We start from the raw sequence: 21,561 nt of genomic DNA on the forward strand, positions 1-21,561 counted from the left end.
AATGTTAAAAATCCTAAAATTGTATTAAAATTAAAAATTGTGTTTCAAATACAAACACAAAAATATATTAATAATTTGCCAGTAGTACTTTTCAGAACCTGAGTAATTCCTCCTTTTATGAAGCTGTTTCTTTTTTCCATCCAGGAAGAAGAAAGACGTATGGCATCTGTTGCAGCAAGGAAAGAGGAAGAAAGGAAGCGTGAAAGCCATAAACAGACCTTGCTTAAGGTATTTTCTGTGGCTGTTCTAAGCCTACTGTAAAACAGTTTACAGCAATAATCTATATCCTAATGTTTTTTTGCCGTAGTTCTTACATATCCCAATATGCCTCTGTCTCTTTAAACTTTTTTTTACAGCTTAAACAGTGCACTCCACAACTGAAACTCTCTTCAGTCAACTATGCAAGTTACACTTTAGCAAAAAAACCCCAGTTGAATATGAGTGTGATATATGTAAAAGGATGGCAAACTTCATTTTCACAAATCCAGAGATAAAGTAAATCCAGAGTAAAGTAAAGGACTTTTCAGTGATTTCAAATTCCTTGAACTTGGTCTCCCCCATTTCAGGTGAGTGCTCTAACTGCTGCCATGCAGGGTGTTCTGAAGTAGTTTTTCCTTCATTCTTTCCTGTTGAAGTTGTTCCTTTTTGTAGAAAGAGTTAAGCAGTCATCAGAGCAGCAGCTAGACTCCAGCTGTCTTCTTATTCAGAAGAATGCTTACCTACCAGACCACCTGGCCTGGTAAATGCTTGTATACATGAGATGGAATAGCTCTAACAGGGGAGACTGAGGTGCACTCCAGAATACTCTTATGGGGCTGGTGACTAAATGACCTATGTTGCTAATAGGAGACCAAAGTTCAAGGATCTGAGTATCTGCGTTTCATTTGTTGTGTATCGCATCGCCATTTGTGTCCGCATCATTTTTCTTTAGAGGAAGGAGAGGTCCCTGAAACTTTTTGTCATCCGGTAATGGTTGTACAAAAAGCTCTTTCAATTTGGCAGGTAAACAAACAAACAAACAATTTTCATGTGTCCATATTGTTAGGTTGCCTAGGTAAAATCATATTTAATGAGGGGGATTAGACTGAAGGTAGTTGCAGGAGGCTGTAAGAAGTGTAGCAAATACATATAACTGAAAAATAAAAAGACACAAACAGAATGTTAGGAGTATATTAAAAAGATGTTTTAAGTATATAAAAAAAACTCCAAGAGCCTAAATAATATGAATGGGGAAAAAAAAGAATTCCATGTCTAGTGCCTAAGAATGTATTTTGGTTTCCTGTATATTTGTATCCATATATATTTTGATTTTCTGTTTAAAAACAAACAAACAAACAAAAAGTCTTAAATACAGCCTTTTTTTTTTTTTTTTTTAGCAGTGTCATGTTTTTTTGTTTTTTGGGGGGTTTTGTGTGTGTTTGTTTTGTTTTGTTTTTCTTGTTAGATACTGATGTATTTAAAGTCTCTTCAGGTTTCAAGTTTTGGTGCCAGTTCTTAGCAACGTAAAGAAATGGGAAATCAGTAAATAATATTCACACATGCTGTTATTTTATGCTGTTGAAAAGCTAACTGTGTCTCTGGACTGGAAAAAAAGTAGCTGTTTATTGAAAGTGTTTATTTGTAGTTCATGTTTTTAACCATTGATGTGATGTTTCCTTGTAGCAGAGGGATTGTTTGTCTTGATGGCCTAGATTTCTCCGTGCATTTTGCTAGTGGAAACTTCCCTTAGAAGAAAAAAAAAATAAATTAATCTATAATGCCATTGTTACTCAGATTTCAACATTAAATTGTAGATTTTGTATTTTAATCAAGGTATCTTCAAATAGTTAAGTGGCATAAGAGCCAAATACCAATATCTTTTGCATGATTCAGTGATTTTTTGTATACTTTTCCTTTGTTCTTGTGTGTTATGATTCTGGTTGTTTCTTTCCTGTTCCGCACGTTTGAATTGAAAGGAACAAATCTGCTCATAGATACAATGCCCAGTGAAAAAAGCTGTGAACTCTAGGACTTTCTTCATAGTTAAATCTGAAGAAAATATTTAGAGAATCATATTCTGCAATTTTTGTTGTCACTTTCGTCCAAACTGTCTTAAACTATATGCAGTGTAAATGAAATTATAAGCACTCATTCAGTAGCAAACAATTGCTTTTCTTTCCTGTATTCACTGCATCAAAAAAAAAGTTAATTTCAGCAATGTCATCTCTTCTTTTTCTCTTACTGATACTTGTCTAGCCAAACAGCAGAGTTTCTTCATCTCTCTTCCCCCCCCCCCCCCCCGACTATTTTTTTATTGCTTAAAACCCACTCCTCTGGGAAAGTTTGACATGTACTTAAAAATGTACAGAGAAAGTAATTCCTTTCCAACAGAGGCTGAACTTAGTATATACTGGAACAAGAAATAGTTATTGTTAGCAGAATCTTCACACTTCTAAAATTTGCTTTTTGTAAAATGAATTCAGTAGGAATCCAGCAGCCCACTACTGAGGACTGACAAAGTAGTAGAGCTGTACGGTAGTTGAGGTTATGAGGAGACCCTCACCCTCCAGAACAAACAGAATTTTCCAAATGTGATTGGAAGAAAGTGCTGACTATTTCAGTGTCCCCTGCTTTGTGACATGGAGCCCAATCATCACTGAACTCTGTAAATGCTGGGCATTTAGTGTTCTCTAACCAGATAACATCACAACTCTTTGGGCAAATTGAATGTGAAATGGAGTTTTGAGCTCTTTAAAATGGAAAAACTTTCAGAAGAGGAAAATTTTTAAAGTAGTTTCCATGTACTTTCAGTGTCAGTTGTAGACAGTTATGGCCATAATTTTTATCAGTGCTTGAAGATCTATCTCTGCATTGTCAGTCATTGAAACAGATCATGGTGTTTACTCTAAGTTTAGTAGCTGCAGCATGAGGGATTTGCATGTAGATATTAAATGTTTTACTGTGAAATGTTTATATGCAGTTCTTCTTTATTCTTAAGGAATAAAGGATTTCTTAAGCTCTGCAATTTAGCAGTCACAGATGATGAAATGCTTGCTTTTTTTGTTGATCTACTATTTTCTGTTTTTCAAAGAAATAGTCATTTGTAGTGCTTTACACTTCACATCTCCAACACTGAGGACTGTGAGGAACATTCTTAGTGAACTACTTTTGCAGTGACATCCACAACTCGCCCACTGTGAAAGGAATTAAAAAACATGGTGGTCGCGTGTTACTTTTATATAAAAAACCCTAGGAGCATACTGAATATAGGTCAAACTTAATATATCAGAAGTGTTAATTTCAAATTGTAAAATTAGGTTTACCCTGGTCCGCTGCCTTTCTCCATAGGCATATCAAATAAGTTCTCTTCCCACCCCCCCCCCCATTTGGAAAAGGGGGCTGTAATAAAACCTTGTGTGTTGTGTTTGATTTTTTTTTTTTTTTTTTTTTTCCCCCCCAGCCACAGAGTCCGTCTTAAAACAGAAACGTAAATGTTCAATTTTAAAACAAGTAAAGCCTTTCAAGCCTTCAGGATTTTTGGTACAGCCTTCTAAATCCTAATCAATACTGTGTTGTTTCCTTGTATCTTAATCAGCCTAACAAAATATTTTAAAGGAGACAGGAACTAATGTAATGATATTTAAAATTATGATATTAGATAGGGTTTTAACACTGGTAAGAAATTGATAAAGGTGTTGAGCTTATGCTCTAAGGAAATAATTGGTAACAGGGATTTACCTTGCCTGAAATCCTTTTAGACCCAATTTGAGGTCATTGCAACTTGAAGGTAACAAGTACTTGCTGTTTCAATCCAAAATGTCATAGCATTGAAGTAGAATATTCATTAGTACATCTGAAGAGTACGCACCTTTTATCCTTCCCCTGTTCATGGGTAAAATTAGTGACAAATACACAGGCTGCCTGTGAACTGTTGTTTATACTACTTAGGGCAAATTCAGGTTTGCCTTTTTTCCCCTTCATTCCAAAATATCAGGGTGTTTGTTTGTATTCCAGTTCCAGTAGTGATGTTCTGGAGTATAAAGGAGAAATTAAAGGATTCTTAGAATATCATGGTTTTTTTAATACTTCCTAAGAGTGGGAAGCTTGAAATTAAGGTTGTTAGTTTGTATGGACTTGAAAGCTACATTTCTACAGCAACATCAATTTAGAGTATGGTATTATAAACCAAGAAATCATTGGCTTTGACTGATACTCTGTTTTCTCCATGTTTTGTGGATGTAAATTTATTTTATGCTAAGCTCCTCTATAATATTATCCTCTCAGGAATTCTAAGTCACCATTTAAGTTTGAGAGTAGTGTAACAGTGAGATGGCTGACTCCTGGAGAATTAGCTCTGGGTCAGAAAAAACAAATGAAGTGAAACTAACAATGAATTTACCCTTTGATATTATTTGTATTATGCAGTTTTCATTTGATGAGAGTCCAGCTGCCAGTCCGTGAGCTCTTACAAAGCACGTTGTTCTTTAACCTTTTAAAGTGTGCTAAATGGGATGTATTAAAACATATAGATCTGTATGATACAATAGAAAAATAACGTATATATAGAATCATAGGTAATTGACAGGATTAGCATGACTGTACAAGAACAAGTACTTAAGAGACTTTTGAAATACTGGTTCATTGACAAGCCCTGTCTAGAATGTAAAAACTACTTAAAAACTATTACAAAATATTTGAACTTAGATCTCTTGTAGTCCTTGTGTCTATCCAGAAGGTAATTTCATTTTCTGTTTTTATAAAATTGACTTTTTCCATTTTTTAGAAGATAACTTTTTCCCCTACGCAGAGTATGTTGCAGTTACTGCTAAGACTTACAGCAGTTGCATAACTGTCTTAGCTTAAGTGCTAGTGTCACTCTAGCAGCATGGAGGAAAGTGCAAGCAGTCTGCTCTGTTTTGTGGAAGGAGTGTTACAAGCAGCTCCAGACTGTCAAAATGAGACTTCTGTGGTTATCCAAACTAAAGAATTTAACTTTATTCTTTCAAAAGTTGTGGATTTATTATGTTACTTTTCTTTTTTCTGTTATTTGCAAATTTTGTGAAATCATTGTTTGCTGGCAGTTATGCAAAATAGCACTAGAATGATGCCTTGGTTTTAATGCATAACCACCAACTAGTACTATCATTTCTTCAATTTAAAACGTTTAAAATGTTTTGATTAATCAGAATATTTCTTCCAGAACAAACAAGTGTGTTGATACTGCACTGTCATATCTTATTATGACTTTTATATCTTGTTTCAGGAAAAGAAACGGTTAACGATTTCTAATATTGCACGTCAGTGGGAGATACAGCAGAATCGAATAGCTCTTGTGGCTTCCTTAAACCAAGATAAAGATAACGAACCCTGTCAGATCAATGGCAGTGCTGCATATGTATTTCCTGAAGAAAGCAGGTATTTTATTGGGAAATATTTCTTTTTGTTCATGTCTTATATTCCAAGTTGCTACTTCTCACCTCTGAGATCTCACTGTATTTCATTATCAAAAATAATATATCCAAATCAATCCTGAAAAGGTGTTTTACTTCATGATTAAACCTGTTGGCCATTACTGATAAGTAATAGCAACTCATTGACTAAAGAAGTACAGGCTAAATTATTATATAATTTTGCTAAATAAGGGAGGACTTCATGTTTACAGGAAATGTTAAATATGAATTCTTGAGCCTTCTCAAGGCTGTTCATTTCCTTGGCAACTTAGATTGTTGCCTTCAGTTGAAATGACCAAAATGCACACGTATGTGCATTACAAATGTTTGTAACCTCTGTGTGTATCAAGAGGTTTCATAAACCGAGTGTTGAATTCATGTTCTCAGTTTGAACAGCAGCATCTCTTATTGGACCACTTTCATACCCATGCTGTTTTAACAAGAACAGTTCTTTGACTTAGTTTTATTGCTAAGATAATTCTTCCTAAGTTTTGTATTGTTGGTTTAAATATAGTATTTTTGTGACACGCTTTGTGGCTTTCTTATTTGCATCTAAAAGGTGGTCACCTGGCATTCTATATAATTTAAAAACCAAAGGCAGGACCTAATGAACAATGTGTGCCTTGGATTGGCTAAAACCAAACTAGCACACTTTCAACCTAGCTAGCTCAGGCAAAAGCCTGAAAAAATAGTCTGCATGAATTCAATAGCAAGTAGAGCTTCCTGCTGTGCCTAATCAACACTGGAAATGTCAGGTATGGGCAGGAAGTCTTTGCCTCTCACAAACAGAACCTATCTGAGTTTCAGTCTAGTATTGGCTAGACCTGGTTTTTATCTCCAGTTGAGTGCTGCATCTTGTGAAACTTTTTTTTTCCTTAGCATTTTTAAATTGCTATAGCCCTTTCTGTTCTCATGCTTCCAAAGCTTTCCCCCGAACATATGTTTAGCCACCGCTTTCCTGCCTTCTTGGTTTCTTCACAATTTAATTCGGTGCTAGTAATCATTCCCCGTGACCAAGTCAATGTAACTATGGTAGCTTGAGCATCGTCCTGTTAATGAACAGATTCTCATTGCTTGAGAAATCATGCTTTTAAGTAACGTATTAAGACTTTTACCATGGAATTGTAGGAAAGATCTTGGGGTAATGCTACCTCTGCATTTGCTGCACACAGTGCAAATAAATAATAGTAAATAAATAAATAAACAATAATAAACCAACTTGGTGGTTATTCCTTGTAGCTCTTGACCACAAATGTTAGGATTCTTTTGTCAAATCTACAGTAATAAAATACAATGCATAAAATCTGTTTCCAAGTTCTTGTGAAAGTTTTTGTAGTTGAAGATTTGTAGAATGCATTGTAGAAATCAAAGTGGTTGCTTTCATGAAATATAAAATTTCAACCCCCCCCCAGATGTTAACAAAATAAGCCATGTGCTTTATTTGCATATATTATAATTATGTTATGCAAATTACAGTGCATTTAGTTTTCTGAATTGGAGACATAGGTTTGGAATTTTTCTTCATGACTGGTTAGAGAAATGGGAGTGTAATAGTGATCTTTATCACCGATTTATATTAGTTTAAACAGATTAATGAAGATGTGGCAATATGTGTTAGAATTAAGAAGCTGTAGGTAACACTGACGTTTTTTGTCTTGAAGCCTTATTGCACTTTAACCCACTTTAAGTTAAAATTGACATTGATCTACTACTATGTTTTATAATAGTGAAGAATTTCAGAAGATATTTTCAAGATGAGTGACTAAGCAATAACATGGCAGGTGAAATTCAGCATAGATAAGTAATTACAACTTCACGTTGAAGTGATGGGCTCTCAACATTTCTAGTCAAGAGTGAAATCTTAAGAGTTCTGGTTGATTTTGTCAAGAAAACATCAGTCAACTGATCACTAGTAGTTAAAAAAGCAAAATACATTAAAAATACTAGGAAGGTAGTAAAGAATAAAATAGTAACAATCATTACGCAACTTCAAAACCTGTGGTTTGTGCTCATTTTGAATTCTCTGTGCACTTCAGGTCCAGTCAGCTGAGTGTATCATGCTGGAAGTAAGACGCAAAGAGATGAGAGTTGAGAATACCTGGACTTATTGCTTAATCTTAAAATTGCTCTTGTGAATTGGAAAGCTCACATTATTTTAAAGAAATGCTTATTCATCCCTATTAATTAAGGATTAAAGAAGGATAACAAGCCATGAGATTTTTCTCATCTCTACACAGAATAATGAATCCTGATATCCTGATCAGATAACGTGACGTAAGGGTTTGAGGAAGGAGTGATACTCTTGTCAAGAATAAAAACAACTGTTGAGTACTGTGAATAGCGTTATCCTGGATTGGTTTTACAACTGTCTGTTCTTAAAGTGCTTACTGTTGTCATAACTTTTACATTTTATATAGCAAACAGAATGTGAAGGTGACTTTGCTTGAATGAATATATTGTTTGAAGTTGACTTTAGATATCTAAAGCAACACAAAATATGTTAAGTTAGCATTCTGAGTTAAAATTATTAAGCAGGTTATTAAATAAAAGTAATTATTTATTTAAATTCCACCCACTCCCCACCCCCCCGGCCCCATCCAACTGGAATACACCCAGAGCCTTTCTGCCAAAGTAGTAGAGCATTTGCAACGTTACTTGATGGAAAGAGGATTTTCCAGCCCTTAATGTTTTTGAACCAGATTGGGTACTGCAAATGAATGAATGCTGAGAAATGCAATCGTATTTGACAGTTGGGTTTTGGTAAATGAAAGGACTATCATTCAATAGAATGATGTTACTATCTCAAAATAATCTTATTTATCTCACTGCATTTTTTTCCTCCACAGGTCTCTTGACACAATATTGAGCAGTGCAGTACAAGGCTTGTCTGTTCTTGAGTCTCATTTAGTGGAAGTGGAAGGAGACACTCTTTGCTTGTATGGTGCTGGAGCATTGGAGTGCCTGGATCGAAACTGGAGTGTTCAGACAGCTGGAATTATTGTCACAGTCTCCTTTATGTTCATAGAATTTGATGAAATTGTTCAAGTGTTAACAAAACTCAAGATAAAATTTCCTAATTCTGTGGTAAGAATTCCTCAAACTTCAGCTGTGTGAACAGCTATGGAATATGTATTCTCTAATAGAACCTTAATTTGGCACAGTCATCCTTGAATGCTTTCATATAAATAGATATGTTTGTGAATTACATATTTGCTTGGTCTTATCCTATAGTGCTAACTGTAACTTGATACTTCTTAGAAATCAAGGCTTTAATTTAGATTCTCACACAGGATGGTGTTTTCTTTTCAGACTTTTCAGTTTCGTTTCTTAATTCCTTTTGACCTAGCTGATTATTTCTAAGTTGCAAAACTGGTATGTAAATACAATATTGCTAGTCCACAGTATTGTTACAGATCCATGGTATCAGGACACCTTCGTTTGTGTTGTGAGTTCAAAGATCAAACAGGTGACAGGATAAAAAGAGAGAGGTGAAATTCAAAGGGAATAGCTAGCTAAATAGCTAGCTAGAACAGCTCTTGGAATTCCTCAGTTCTTGATGAAGCAAAACAACATGAATGAGATGTCCCTTTAGTACTTTTTTCTTTTTTTTTCCTGGACATTTAAATCAGTCATTTTGAAGCAAATAGTAAAATAGTGATGACATACATAAAGCAACTTGTTACTCAGATGATATGACTCTTGAGCTCCCTGCTTCTTTTTAAGGTTTTGAGTATAACAGAACTTAATGGTTTCATTGAAATAAATAAATTTGTGGGGAACTTAAGACAAATTTACCTATCTCAATGAAACAATTGTTTCTTTGGGGGAGGAATTTGTGGGGTGTAGCAGAATCTCAACTAAATTTTTATCTTCACCATTAATTTTTCCTCCTTCCCCTTCAATGATGCTACTCAATAATGCTACTGTGTAGCCAAATATACCATGCTCATAGGAGCACTAGTGTAGGGCGTGGTCCAAAGAGGGTATGACTTAATGCCAGCCTGCTATGGCCAAAAAAGCAGAATATTTAAAAACACATATTGTACTTCTTTTTATGTGTGGATGTTGCAATTGCTTTACTTGCAGAATTAAAATAAATATTGCTCAAGTAGTATCACTGCTTTTTGTAACATTGAAAATATTAGTGCTGATACTAAAGGGTTTATAAATTGCTTAGGGGCTTGTAACGTTGACATTTCTAAATATATGTAATACACCAATTGGTTTATACATTGATGTGTTTTGCCACAAAGACCTCAAATGAAGTGAGCTCAGTTGCTTATCAGACCTAAAGACTGTTTATTTGAGTTTGAAAATTGTTTGAGTGGCACAGAATAGGAACCATTGTGTTCGCTCTTTGTTTCCTTATTTAATTTATTGTGGTTTGACCTTTTTTTTAAGCACCTGAAGTTTAAGGAGACAAATCTTGTGACACTGCAGCAATTCAATGCATTAGCCCAGATGCATCACATTGAACAGTTGACGGTTGATCCTCAGGGAAATCCAGTTGTCAACTTTACTTTGTGGAAATACTATGTTCTATTTAGACTGAACCATTTTAATCTACAGAAGATAAATGGAGTAAAGGTAGGACAGTATTGCTTCCTTCTTATTATTGGTATTACAAGATAAATTAGCATTGTTTTCAAAAAGCAGATGAAATGCTGATAAAATGAGCAGGATCTTGTCAGTGTCCTTTCAGTATTAGGGGGGAAAAAAAATTTTAAATAGACTTCACCATATCATTTCTTGTGCTGTGCATTCGTTAAATCCAACTGCACTGTGTTACAATTAGCAAAGTTGATAAGATTCCTAGCTGCCATAAAAATGTTGTATTGTCTCAGATGTTTGCAATTGCAAATGACAGTCCAAATCTATACCTGAGTGGTAGGGATATACCTGAAGGGAAGACTTTTTATTATTATTTCTGCATATGTTTCTAAAAAAAAAAATCATTCAAAACTATCACAGTGCTGACATTGAATACTTGTGAAAAAATGTGCATTTGACAGACTGCTTAGTAGTTTATAGTATATGATTATGTTTTCCAGTGTTATAAAATATAGTGAAAATCGTATTTTCTTTAAGCCTATCATAGGAAAAAGTCTGTCCTTTTTTTTTTTTTCTGCTTGCTATGTTCAAGATCATTAATGTGTGGGGTTTTTTTTGTTGGGTGCGTGTTTTATGTTTAAATAAATAGAAAGTTAGGACAGTGATACTGCTATTCTTTGTACTTTGTATTTCCCTTTACATCAATTGAAAGTAAATTTATTCAAGCATATAAAATGGTTATTGTATACTTGGACTTTGATCATAAAGGGAGCAAGAATAGTTATGTTTGTGCATTCAATTTTAAATGCTAAATTAAGTGGTGTTATGGAAGTTAATTAGAGCAAAAATAATACATAGCGTTAGTATTTAGATCTGGTGTTTTAATTTGGTCATCATCATCATATGTTTTGGATTAGATATTTATTTGTTATCTGATACAGCCATAGTATGAATGTTGTGGTTTACTTGGTTTTAGTTCTGTAAAACATGCATTAGTTGCACAGAAGAGCAGGAGTGGGTTAAAGAGCTTACCTGAATTAACTAGCAGAGAAAGGATGACAAAAGATGAAGGATGAAGGCAAATATGACTCACCCCAACAGCACAGTATCTTGAAAAGGGAAAAAAAAAGTGATAGTCAGTAATCCTATGAGAACTTAAAAAATAACCTTGAATTTAGTACTTTACAAAACATGCCCATCAAAGTTGATTTAAAAAAAAAAAAAAGGTTGAATGTGGGTTTAAAGTTTTTCTTTTTTACTGCACCATATTTTCAAAATGAACACTAGTGATTCAGATTAAAAGAAAATAGAAGAATAGTCTTAACTGTTTGGTCTTCATGGAGAAAGAAAAAAGAAAATAACACAACTATTTAAGTAGATGTTTTATTACGATCTCAAGGTCAGCAAATTCAGTCTTTGAAGGAAAACTTTGAATTTAATAGTGCTTGGGGATGAATTTAGTAAATGGATTTACATGTAGCACGGCATGCTTTTTATGTAGGACATATATCAAATCTTAAATACACATGACTGAAGAATACTTCTATCCTCAACGAACTCTTTTTTTTCAGCCAGACCGCACTATATGAAGATGTGCATGCAGAAATTTTTTCCTAGTGTCATTAATCATTTGAAAAGTGTCATAGCCAAGCAGAAGAAAGAATGAACTCTGATCGCTGTTTTTCATTAGTCTACAGCACAAGTCATGGTATCCAGCTTTGCAGATATATGTTACCTTTTCTTTTAAAATCAATAATAGAAAATCCTGTTTCAATGTAAAGAATACAAACCCCTGAAATGTGCTTTCAGATCTTAGATCAGCCCTAAATAATAGATTCAGATGATGGAAAGGGAAATGTGCATATTCTGCTATTCTGATTATCGTTTGTGTGCAAAGTTTGTGAAGACTATTGTGTTGCCAGCACTGAGGTACATATAGTTGGGCAGTAAAAGCAATATATACTAACTGAATTAACTAAATAAATTGCATAACTCTAGCACTTTTAAACTTTAAAAAAAAAAAAAAAAAAAAGTAAGGAAGCTTTTATTTTCTCCCCAACTTCCCCCTTCCATTCCACTTATGTTCCAGGCTAGAAGCTGAGTGTCAGTCTCCCCCTAACAATGATTTTGTTCCCCTGTCAAACTGTTATATTTACTAACTGTGAAGAAGCAAATTCTCTTTGTTGATATACACTATTTGAAGTCTTTCCCAGTGATAGTAATCTCAGCTCAATTAAGAGTTGTCAAGGTTTGAAGTTACTAAACTTTACAAAATGTTTTACGCCACGTGGTATGGCATACAATATAACAGATGCCTCACATTTGCTGAATTAGTGCCTGTTTTCTGTACTTGGCAAGAAGCAGGCATAATAGACTTAGATTTATGTGATATTACCGTTATAATCTTTTTGTGATTAATGGAGCAAACAATGTCCTGGAATAAGATAGAGAACATGAGTTTCTGTGAACTAGAGAGTGTATTCAGCATTGCTGTCTCTGTTGACCTGGTCCTTATGCTTCTCTTAACATAAATAAATAAATTAAAATCACTTATTTCTCCAGCAGACATTTCTGCCTGCAGTGGTCTTTGTTTCCCTAGCTGCCTTCTGCACTCTTTGTTTTAGACCTTGTTTCTGTTAACAGACTGTTTAGCAAGGTCATCTACTCTCAGGCTACTAAGTAAGACATTTAATTTTAAGTGAAAATGAGCAAAGCTAAACACTGTGAAAATGGAATTGACTTTACCTTTCTAATTCCCTGATTTATGTTTTCTCTGGTGAATTTCTCCCTGCGTTATGCTGTTGCAGTATACTTTAGGCAAGGGTAGACTGTATAGTCTATAAACGTTAAATGAGAATATAATAAAATTATGTTAATTTGGATCAAAATTCCATTTTACTCACACATTTGAACAACACAGAACACAAAAATTGTCTGGAAGTGCTTAGTAAATATTGTGAGTATAGAAGTTTGTTTAATAATGGTTTGCTTTCCAAAAATATGTTACAAGATGAACGGAAATTAAATTTGATCCAGAAGTTAAGAAGTCACTGAGTGAGTTTCATTGTCCTGTGTTATCCAGGTCAGATTTAGATGATCATAAAGATTCCTTTTGCACTCAGTGGAAAGCCAGGAGTCTAGAAACTGTGCCAACAAACTTTTGGCAGTTGAAGTCAGTTCATAGTCTGGCCATCAGGACAGGAGAAACACAGGCCGTGGTCTCCCAGGGGTTATGAGCCAAGACAAACAAAAAACAATAACAACCACCAAAAAATAAATCCTTTCCACCTTCTTTATACAAAATGGAAATGTGTAAAATTAATCCTGAAAATTTTTCAGCTGTTGAAAATTAGTTTAAAGATACATCTGTAACTTAATATTGACACAACAGTATGGATGGTATTTAGAGAAGTATAATGGAGGAACACTTATTTTTGGGGGTTGAAAAATGCAGAGAAGATAGTAGTCTTTTTTCTTTTTTCTTTTTTTTTTTTTTCCTTCTAAAGCCTCTCTTTCTGTAAAGTCTTCTCTATGATGCTGCCAAAGTAAGAGAGATCGTAACTTATCTTTTCACATGTGGGTGCCCAGAATCTTTTCATTTTTGCAGCATAACTTCATCAGAAATTTTCCAGTAGACCTTTGTAAGTGCATGCAGTATGGAGCAGAATTAATATGTCTGGCCTTCAGATACTCACTGTAAGAAATAGTTATAAAATTCCTCATTTCATGAAGACTATCATGAAGCACAGGGTAGCATGCATATACATTAAAGTTTCCAGAATTACAGGAAATAAAACAAGCACAAGTACCTCATTTGGTTTCTTTTAAAGTACGTTTAAAGTGCCAGTAAAAGCAACTCTATGTTTTGAAGGTATGCCTGGAACAGATCTGTATGCAGTGTTCTGTATAACAAATTTCAGTTAATTCTTCAATGTGCATATGTAATGAAATATGAATGTGCCAGTTTTGAAACTTTTTTTCTTTTTTCTTCCCCTTCTCCCCCTTCCCTCACAGGTTACTGAAAATGATATTGTAATGGCAGAAAGGCTCTTTGGCATTCTGGCATATGTAGCATCTTCTGAGCTGCCACATTATCGCATGCTTTCATTATTTGGAGAATCTAGGTAAAATACAATGAACAGAACTGGATTTTGTCCGGAATGTATTGTTAAATTCTTTTGCGCACTCTCGTGATAAATTCTGTCTAGGTAAAAAGATAAAAATTTCACAAATAACATCTTACAGAAGATAGGTTCTCTGCTTGTTGCAGCAATATTAGCATCTCCTGATCCATGTAGACAGAGGTTTTCACAGTTGTTGTATGAAGTCTGCTGAGTAAGATTAAAAGGCACATGCACACAGATGCACTGCTTGTTTAATTCTCCAATTGTACTGGTATTGGTGAAGGCTTAGGGGCTTTCACAATGAAGATTGACTATTTTTAGTTGGTATTTTATAGTGGGTGATAATAACAGTTAACAGATTTAAGAGTTAGTGCTGTAAGAAAAAAGGTGCTTAAAAAAACTATTGTTAATCTTCTATAGATACATACTTAGTAAAAGTTTAAGCTGCAAGATTTCCTATTTAGGAGATGCAATGTGATATATGTCAAAAGTTCAATTGTATAGAAGCAAATTAATGGAGGAATATCTAGAGTCATCTGTATTTTGAGTAACTTGAGGATGCAATAAACTTGAAAACTCATAAAGTGCATGTTCAAAGGGAGAAAAGGAAAAAAACCTCACAATCACTAGAAGCATCTACACTTAAAAAAAAAATTTCCAGTAATTAAAACTGTAAATCTCTTTATTGTCTTTTCACAGGAGGAAGCAATTCCATTGTCTGCTGGAGGGAAAGGGAAAGAAACCTGGCATTGGAAGTGAGGAAAGTAGTGATAACAGAAGAAATGGAGAAGAAAGCACAACTCGAGCAACATTGAGTTACATGACAAAGGACTTTCATATGGAAAAGCTTGAGGTAAGTATATCATTATAAAATACTTTCATCCTCTATTATATAACCTGAGACTACTACTCGTGGAATTTGTCTATATATCAAGTTTCAGTTCTGCTATTGAGAACGGTGGTTTTAATATTACTGCTTACCATATCTACATGTATGACCAAACATTTCATCTAACTGATCATTTCCAGAATACTGGATAATGGTCAGTTTCTGTCTTTAGTGAAGTGGTTCCTGAACAGTGCCACAGTCTGAGAAATGCATTCTCGCCTACAAGCCTTATGTTTGTAATGAAATGTACCTGCATTAGTAAAATATAAGAAGTAAGCACAGTTTTTTATGGAGAAAATGTATATTGCACACATTAGGATTTTCTAATGGAATTAGAAAGTCAGAAAGTATATCCCCAAACAAATTGGTGAAGAACACCTTCAGAAAAGATTTGAGATAGTGCAGGCTGTAGTAATAAAGAGCTGTTTCCTAGCTTTTAAATGAGCTACAGAAAAATAAATATATAGGAAATGAATTAGGTTTAATTCTTAATAAAATTGCAAGCTGGCTTGTTTCAGACAAGTGCATCAGTCATGCTTGTTTTAGTTTGTGTCTCTGATCTGCTAACTCTTTTGCTTGGGCAGAGGGAAATTGTTCCCAGGGAGAACATGCTTCTTTCAGCCACTATCTCCTTTCTGAGCAATCAGTGTGAGTTCTAGCTGTATGCACCCTGCTTCCCACATTTGTCCCATTATTTACTTATAAATCCTCTAGGGCAAGAAATTAAATCAAGTTCAGTAAACGCCAAATTCAGTTATTGCATTGTGATTTTGTTATCTCAGATCCATAGCATAAAAAAGAGACAGTGACTGCATGTGTGGTGAGATTAAATTAAGAAAACATTTCAGTTTCAAAAGCTGTGATAGTAGCTCTTAAAACTTTGAATGGTATAGAGTAAGACAGTGAGGCATTCCTCTTGTTCTTTACCATGGAACAAGCACTATAATAAAATAAGCTTGGTATTTGTACACTGCATTAAATATATGCATTGTTTTCTCTTCCCAGTTCACACCTTGTCCTTTGTTATAGCATTACGTATGTGGCAGCAGGTATTACAGGATGTCACAGGAGAGGAGTAAGATAGGCAAAAAGGACTGATTCCAGTTCCCCGTCAGCACTAAACTAAAGTAATAAATGCGATTGAATAAGTTTATTGCTAAAGATGACAGTCTGAGTCATTGATTAATAATTTGGTTTTTTGGATGAAACAGCTGGAAAGTATTTTCTCTGCTTTATCACTCATTTAAGAAAATTTCTGTTTTGATGGCCTGAAGCATGACTTAACATTTTTAACAGTGCCATAAATCAAACTAGTTAGATATTTAGCACCATTATAACTTACTGTTCAAAGCTTATTATGGCATTTTATAGAAACTCTGCAGAAATGGGGATTAATACAGTTTGAGTGACTAAAATGCAGAGCTAGTAGTTGCACAACGTGCAATGTTGGTTTTATTATTATTTTTTAAAGTTTCAGGTTACTTTGGTATCTATTGTAGTACATGTTAGGAACCACGCACTTGCCAGAGTCCATCAGGGAACCTGTGGAAAGGATACATACCGGCATATTTGTCTGTGACAATATGCTTAGTTCTTCTTAGGGCAGGTAGATATACTTTCCAACTGTTGTACTACAATCACGAAAAGCCAGGAAGGGAAAGGAAGGGAGAGAAGGAAAGTAAGTAGTCTGGTGCTGCTTAATTTCTGAAAATTTTCGCTGCTATGCCAGAAGGCAACAAAAATCATAATGCTGTTAAAAGATGTTTATATGACTACTTAAAAGTGGATTTTGGATAAATTAATTAATGCATATAATATGGATATTATGAATACACTAAGATTCTGTGGCCACACTCATAAAAGCTTGACTTAGACCCTGGGACATGCAACAAAACCAACAGGAAAAAGCGTGCAATGGCCTCTTTGCCTGCTAATTGCTATGTTTTTTTAATTCATTAAATTTTTGTGGTTGTTCTTTGGGTTTGCTCTTGTTTAACCTTTTCTTCCTTTGTCTCATACAATGTGTAATGGTTCTCTCATGCAGGAAATCAAGGAAAGAAAAACATTTTGCCAGACATACGTCGAGAACTTAGTGAAAGAAGCAGCTGACATCAATATGAAAAATGAGTCGTTGCAGAAGCTCTGGCCTCAAATGTTCATTGAGCTTGTCAGAGATGCAGTGATAGAAATACGCAATAAAAATTCCTACATGAAACTCTGCTTACAGCGGATCACTGATCAAAAACAGTAGTCAAGGCTTGTTGTTTTGCAAGCTTTTGGTTTCAGTATTCTATGATGTTTTACAAACTTAAAACAATAGAATATAAAATTACCATCTATGGCATACTTCACCCCCCCACCCCCCCCCCACCCCCCCCCCCCCCGCAAAGGGATGCCTTTAAATCTTAATTAGCTCTTGATAGTTTTGAAATAAAAGTTTACTTGCATACTGCTTTAACAATGCTTCCTTGGCTGAAGTGATGAGGTAGCATAGAAGTGACTTGGCGATTGTCATGTTTTACTAAGTTCTTGTTTATTTTTTTCTGCTACCCTTGCTTCTATAGTGCTACAGCATTGATTTTTAAAGAACAAATTTACACTCCGCTTACCTTATTTTTATTGAACACTTTTCAGTTGTCACCTTTTTGACTGTTTGCTGCTGTTTAAAAAAAAATCAAGACTAGTAGCTGATTTTTTTATGAGCAAAAGCTAATAAATTATTTTTACACCCTGAACTTGATGAAGGCTTATTATTGTTGCTTAATTTGTGAGATTATAGAACACGTTTTCACATTAATTCCATCACAGTGCTGAGTATATCAACATTTAATGAGCCTAATTCTCAACTGAACAAACTGCCCAAACTTGATTTCAAGTGTTTGTCATTAATTTCATTTGTATTAGTTTGTATGAATTATAGTTAAAATATGAATTTGAGGTATACTCACTTAAGCTTTATTTTTGTTCTGTTAAAATATGTTAATAATATTTCTTTTGTTTCCTGATTGCTAAATGATCAATTTTTAAGGTTTGCCAAGGTCAAATGAGCTAAAATGCACGCATTACATTTGGTAAGGAACCTGACGACTACTATTCAGTTGTAATTAATTTCTGTGACTGTGTGAAAATTTCGTATTTGTTATCAATAAAAATAAATTCTTCACTTTTGCCCTTCACAGATACTGTAAAGAAGTACTGTGTGCAAAGAAAAGATTTGTCCTTAAAGCTGCATGAAGAGATGAGACACAACTTGTCCCCCAAATCAGCTGTGAATGGGTAGAAAAAACACGTTCCGTAGTACAATAACTTCCACTGTAAACACCTTGCCAGCTTCTGCCCAGAAGTTGAATTTAGGAACTGTTAGCAAGTCCAGCTGATTCCCATGGCTAGTGTTTATATGCAGGTAGAAAGTTGTGCCACTTAAACTTAATTTTATAGTTTCATTGTATCTTCACTAAAATAATCCAGAACCTTTGTGCATTCTTTTACTCAGTTCAAATTGATCTTATTTTACTTAACCTCATTTATAAAAAAGAAATGTTCATAACCAAAGAAAACTTCCTGCAAGGGTTTCTATGGCTCAAAACCAAGTTTATTTTTAAACTTTACCTGGACAAGACTCTCTGGCAAAGCAGAGATGCAAGTAGAGTTTTGTAAGTTTCTACACCCTGAAAATAGCCTTGAATGAGTAGCAGGAGTCAGGTGGTTGTAGGTGTTTTGGAATGTAGTCTACTTGCATTGAGGTCAAGCTGGTGCATCTAAGTTGTCAGAGAGAATCCATTTTCAGAGCATGTTACAGGTTAACAATGGCATGCATGCTGTTAAACATAATTTCCAATTTGGTTTATGTTATATGTGATCTTCTAAAGCATACTTGCAGGTAGTTGCTTTTCAGTCTTTACAGAATTCAATGGAGGTTAAGTCACTTAAATTCTAAGGAAATGTTAAAAGTCCTGAAGAAACTGCTCCAGCAGTTGATAGAATTTAATAGAAACAATCACCCCTCCAGGCTTTTTGAACTGTTTCATGGAATTTATAGGAAGATTAGTGTATTTGATATGATTTTTATTTCTTTCCATTGGAAAATTGCACTCAAGTCTTGTGGTGCATTTTATTAAGGGAACAAATTAAGACCGTGTGAAATGTGAGAAAAGGAGAGTTTACGTTATAGAAATACAGTCAGTATAGAAATGATCGCACAAAAGTTTTTTTGGATCCATCAGTTCCTTTACATCATTTCTGTGCAAAGGGGGTGGGTAGAGCAATTCCAGCTTCTGCATGGGGACAGAAACCTCAGCAGCTGTGTGAAAGTGCAGAACTCTCCTGATGATGTAGCTGGAGCAGATGGGCCTCTTTTGAATCAGATTCAGCAGCAATAAAAGACTGGAAAAAAATGTTTTAAGAAGGGTGGATTGGTCTAGAGGAACAGGAAGTTCTCCATGGGAAAATCCAGAGAAAAACCAGACTTTCTGATACTGAGGTTTTAGAAGCATAATCCTGATAGGAGGCTTTAAGGTAGGGTCTTGAAAAAAATAAGTTAAATGAATCAGAGGGTATTGACTGTGAGTTGTAGAAACATCTCCTTAAAATGCTCTGTGTTCCCAGTGGTCTGTGAATGCTGCCAGTTTGGACCTCTTTCACTAATAGCAGCTGTTTCATAACAGGATTGCTAAACAGCTGAAGCAAGGGTAGCTAGGCGGCTCTTATAAATGAAGAAAAGATTAATGTTGGGCTGCATACAGTTTTTTTCACATAGAACCAGTAGGAACAAAAAAACTTACATTTTTACTAATTCTTTTTAGGAAACAAGTGAATGATGGACTGAAGTGATGTTAGACCTAAGAGTACATAGAACTTTGAGCAGCCAGGTGATATTAAAATTGTTAGCATGCTACATGTTGTTTGTGTTTATCAAAATTATTTGTCAATTCATACAGACTTGTGGGATACATTACTGTAATTGCTTATTAAGGTGTTTCTGAGTACCTAAAAATTTGAAGTTGGTATAAGCAGCAATTTCTGAAGTTTTAGAACATCTAAGTACTACGTTTATAAACTTTCTGTGGTTACAGATATTAATGAGGAGTTAAAATAGCCATTGATTTTGAAGCTGGGGACCTTTTAATAAAACGTACAGGCTGAAAGCAGTTATTTTTTTCTGTTTCAAAAGCCTTCAAATGCTGCATAAAATGGAATTTTGATATTGTTACTATTTCATTGATATCCCATCCAAAATGGACTGCTGTGATCCCCTCATGCAGCCTGACTTTCTGCACAGGACAGGAGCTATTGTAAAAATTCCATATGTTAACCAGAAATCATCTTAAGGGTTAAAAAGATATTGTTTTGACTTCTAAATCTTTTGATAACTTTTTTTCCATTGATTTTTGGATTATTTACACAATTTGCTTATTTTCTGAGACAAATTTCCTCTGTGTCCAGACAAGGGCAGACAATGATGTATCTTTTTTTTTTTTTTTCCAGTTTCAGTTTAGCCGTATCATGCATGAAGGCCCCATTATGTCACGCCGAGTCATTGTTTATTAGGCAGCTGAAATGTGATCTTCAGTAAGGAGTCTGATGAAAAGCTGTATTTCATACACTCCTTTTGATATAGGATCTGAAAAACTAATAGAGCTGCAGATATGCTACCACAGTGGAACAAAGGGAGAAGTGATTCACTTCTGCAAACCAAAAGCTGATCCTGTCAGTTTTGAGGAAAAAAAGGTATTGGGAAGAGGTTTTAACTGAGTATTGTAAAGGAAGTAAAACTGCTTTACTGCCTGGGACCAAGTGTGAGATCTGAATCTGGAAATAGCTGAAAACTTTGTTTTCTGGTCTGCATAGATCAGTGATATAAAAGTGAAATATCTCATTCTACTGCTACAAATGGTCATACTTTTATCATGTAAACTATTTAAAATAATAATAATAACAAAAAAAAGATTAACTTATTAAAACACTGGCCATCTGCAGATTAAGTTAGGCTATTGTGCAAACAGTAGTGAGTCCAGAATCTGTCTATACATTCTGCAAATTCAGGACAAGCAACTATTTTTTATCAGACCTGTAGGCTGTAAAAGTGACAAACTGATGCTTTCTGTTGCTACTTTTTATCATAGCGACACATCAGGATGAACTGCTTTTTGTTAGCTAGTTTATTTAAAGAAGCTGAGGCAAATAGTTGCTATTTCATATTATTAAGCAACATTCACAAAGATGTGATTTGGATTGGGAGGTCAGTGTGCATATTCAAAATGACAATAACAGCTATTTGTTTTGATTGGGAAAACAGACCATTTGAATATGTTTCTGTTCCCACATCACACAAACTCTGCTACATCTTGAAGTCCAGTTTCAGTGAAATTATTTTTCTCTTTAAGTTGGAGGCATCAGTCTTTTGGGGATTTGTAGGACTTTGTGTTTTGTTACACGTGTAGAACAAGGAGAGGGAAAAGAGGAGACTAGCTATCATTTTGCTCTGTGGTGTGATGAAGTTGGTTTTACTTAAAAGTGAATATGAATGGTTTGATTTTTGCATACTAAAAAGTAGAGTGTGTAGGCTACA

General features: G+C 34.6%; 1 protein-coding gene across 4 annotated transcripts in view; it reads left to right on the top strand.

Moving 5' to 3' along the window:
- LRRC49 (leucine rich repeat containing 49) overlaps window positions 1-17,734 on the top strand; it is a gene marked incomplete at its 5' end in the record, with an annotated part of 54,041 nt that extends 36,307 nt beyond the window's left edge. For all 4 annotated transcript variants that reach the window (XM_082321425.1, XM_082321426.1, XM_082321427.1 and 1 more), the window contains 7 exons: window positions 145-228; window positions 5,243-5,394; window positions 8,276-8,513; window positions 9,831-10,016; window positions 13,995-14,104; window positions 14,804-14,957; window positions 17,038-17,734. In XM_082321425.1, coding sequence (XP_082177551.1) covers window positions 145-228; window positions 5,243-5,394; window positions 8,276-8,513; window positions 9,831-10,016; window positions 13,995-14,104; window positions 14,804-14,957; window positions 17,038-17,244 — 1,131 coding nt within the window. In that variant the 3' untranslated portion in view covers window positions 17,245-17,734. The remainder of the gene's footprint in view (window positions 1-144; window positions 229-5,242; window positions 5,395-8,275; window positions 8,514-9,830; window positions 10,017-13,994; window positions 14,105-14,803; window positions 14,958-17,037) is intronic.
- Window positions 17,735-21,561: the final 3,827 nt, after the last annotated feature.

The sequence above is a fragment of the Platalea leucorodia genome, assembly GCF_965183815.1.
Source record: "Platalea leucorodia genome assembly, chromosome: 9".
In the NCBI taxonomy this organism is placed as follows: Eukaryota; Metazoa; Chordata; class Aves; order Pelecaniformes; family Threskiornithidae; genus Platalea; species Platalea leucorodia.